The sequence below is a fragment of the Calidris pugnax genome, unplaced genomic scaffold (genome assembly GCF_001431845.1).
Source record: "Calidris pugnax isolate Ruff unplaced genomic scaffold, ASM143184v1 scaffold566, whole genome shotgun sequence".
NCBI classification, from domain to species: Eukaryota; Metazoa; Chordata; class Aves; order Charadriiformes; family Scolopacidae; genus Calidris; species Calidris pugnax.
This window is the reverse complement of record NW_015091314.1, coordinates 28,463-30,996: the sequence shown is the minus strand read 5'-3', so window position 1 is coordinate 30,996 and position 2,534 is coordinate 28,463. Positions and strand designations below refer to the sequence as shown.

The following is a 2,534-nucleotide window of genomic DNA, read 5'->3' as shown; positions in this document are numbered from 1 at the left end:
GGTGAGGTGGGCAAGTGCCTGCCCAGTGCAGGGGCCATCAGCACCAGGTTTTGGGGACACCAGAGTGGGAAGGGGGCGTTTGGCCATGGGACTCCTCACTGCAGGGCATCGTGGGTGCTAAATGCCAAGGCTGGCTCCAAAAAGCCATCCTGGGAGAAAAGGCACTGGCCTCATCCTGCTCCCAGGGCCTCCTGCTTGCCCTGGCCAGGAGCTGGGCACGGGTCACACCTGCAGCAGGGAGAAACCCCGGAGAAACAGCTTCTTCCTACCTGCCCCTTCCCCAAATGCTGTCCCCTTCAGCCCTGTCCCCCTCCTCTGCGCCGCTGGCCCTGGAGCACCCAGAAAACGTGGCCGTGGCGGGTGGGCAGAGGTTTGGTGGGGGTGGGATGCTGCTGAAGGGGCCCCGCTCGCCCCCGTGCCCCATCCCACTCCCTCCCACGCCATCGGCACCCACTCACCACCCCAATCCCCCTTCTCCTCTCCAGGAGCTGCTCCATCTGCACGGATCTTGGTGAGGAGCAGCCACAACCCACAGCCAGAGGCCAGGAGGGAGTTCACTCTGGCTTGTGGATGGGGAAACTGAGGCACGGGGAGGAGGATGCACCTCTGGCATGGAGTTGCCAGAGCCTGAGCCAGGAAGAGCTTAAACCCACAACATGTGAAGGTGGGATCCAGCCCCCAAACCAAAAGTGATCCTGCTCCGGCCTCCCTTCTCCAGGCTGGAGCGTGGTCACATCTGCACAGGATGGTCAACACAGGGGTAACCACACCAGAGGGGACAAGGGGACCCTTTTCTCCTCCCTCCAGCTTTCCTGCGTGTGCCACCGCAGCCCAAACAACTGTCCCCCCATCCCTGGGAACAGGATTTGGGAAGAAAAGATGGCCGTGGAGCCGCTGGCACCGGGCGGAGAGTAGGCCCGGCGGATGGCAAAGGGATCGATGTGGGGGAAGCCAGCTCGGAGAAAAATAGATATCTAGCTCATTAAAAATGGATGCTCAAGCGAGTCCTCCCCACTCCAAAGCCACCTCCCTCCCTCTTCCTGGTAGCCGGAGTGAAATCAGCACCCAGCTTTCAGAGGAGGGGAGATGCCAGCACAGCACGGCGCTCGCTCTGCGCCCACTGCTCCCATCCTGCCGTGTGCTGAGACCCCCCTGGGTGCTGCAAATAGGGCCTGAGACCCCCCCCATAGCCCGGGCAGAGGGTGGTCGTGGAGCAGGACCTCTGGCAGGAGTGTCCCTGCTGCAGGGATTGCCATGTTCTGGCCCACACTGCCCGGGCACTGCCAACCCACCAGCACCGGTAGATGCTTGAGACCCGGAGCCGCCCCAGCACCTCGGCCTGGTGCCCCATGGCCCCCTCGGACCCCCATCCAGACAAGATCATCGGGGTCTCCACCTGGCTCCTGTCACAACCCTGTGCCTCAGTTTCCCTCAGCCCTTCCATGGGGCTCAGCCCCCAGGCCCTGGACCCCTTTGCCTGTCCCTCTTCCCTGTCCTGCCAAAACAACTTGCCCCTCGCCCCCATCCTGAGCTGCTGGGGGGGTCCCTGGCCCCATGCTGGGCCCTGTGGGACCCTGCTGGGGGGCTCAGCCCCCTCGCTCCCATCCCAGCCAGGGCCTTCCCCTTTCCTCCATCCCCTGGGCCCTGAGATGGGGGGTGGCCATCCCTGTTGTCCCTTCCCCCGGCCTGTGTCACCCCACTGTGGAGGAAAAACCCCACCAAGGCTTTCGAGGGGTGTCAGGATTTTGGGGTGCTGGGCTGCAGACTTGGGGAGGTGCCACCAAGGAGGAGAAGAGCCAGTTTTGGGGGCTGGCACAGTTCACCACCTCCACACCCGAGCCACCCTGTCCCCACGGCGATGTCCCCCTAGACCCCCCCTCATCCCAAAACATCCCCCAGTACCCACCCAACGCAACAACCCCGGTGATGCTCAACCATGGGGGAAGAAAGGGGGGGGCACCACCTTACTCCCCCCCCAAAAGCATCTCTCTGCTCCCCAAAAAGGGGGAGAGATGGGCAGCATCATTTTGGGGGGGAAACGGGACCACCATCCTCAATTGAGCTACCGGGAGAGGGAAGGAGCGGGAGGGGGGGGCGCACCGGACCGGGAGCACCGGGAGCACCGGGGCCGGGCCGGCTCCGCCGCCGTTATATAACGCGGCTCCATGATGCGGGATGCGGCGGGGGGTGGTTGCGGGGCCGGTGCCGGTGCCGGTGCCGGTGCCGGTGCCGGTGCCGATGCCGATGCCGATGCCGATGCCGATGCCGATGCCGATGCCGGTGCCGGTGCCGGTAAAACCGGCACCGGCACCGGCACCGGCACCGGCATCGGCACCGGCACCGGCTTTGTGTTGTAAAGGATTTTCCCGAGCGGTTCTTACCTCCCGCACCGTCTCCCGAAGCTCATGCCATTCCTTGTGCCCGTCCTCTTTTGGTTGCAGGAGAAAAAAATAAAACCACAACAACCCCCCCGGGAAGAAAACCCGAAAAAAAAAAAAATAATCCCTCCCCCCCTCCTCCTCCTTTCCCTCTCC

At 63.8% G+C, this 2,534-nt stretch overlaps 2 protein-coding genes across 2 annotated transcripts in view; one reads left to right on the top strand and one right to left on the bottom strand.

The window, feature by feature from the left end:
• The window catches only part of FBXL16 (F-box and leucine-rich repeat protein 16), a gene marked incomplete at its 3' end in the record, with an annotated part of 23,006 nt that extends 20,478 nt beyond the window's left edge, over nucleotides 1–2,528 (bottom strand). Inside the window, exon 1 of the mRNA XM_014960894.1 lies at nucleotides 2,382–2,528. The remainder of the gene's footprint in view (nucleotides 1–2,381) is intronic.
• Nucleotides 2,176–2,534, top strand: part of METRN (meteorin, glial cell differentiation regulator) — a 15,402-nt gene continuing 15,043 nt past the window's right edge. The window contains exon 1 of the mRNA XM_014960893.1: nucleotides 2,176–2,292. Coding sequence (XP_014816379.1) covers nucleotides 2,176–2,292 — 117 coding nt within the window. The remainder of the gene's footprint in view (nucleotides 2,293–2,534) is intronic.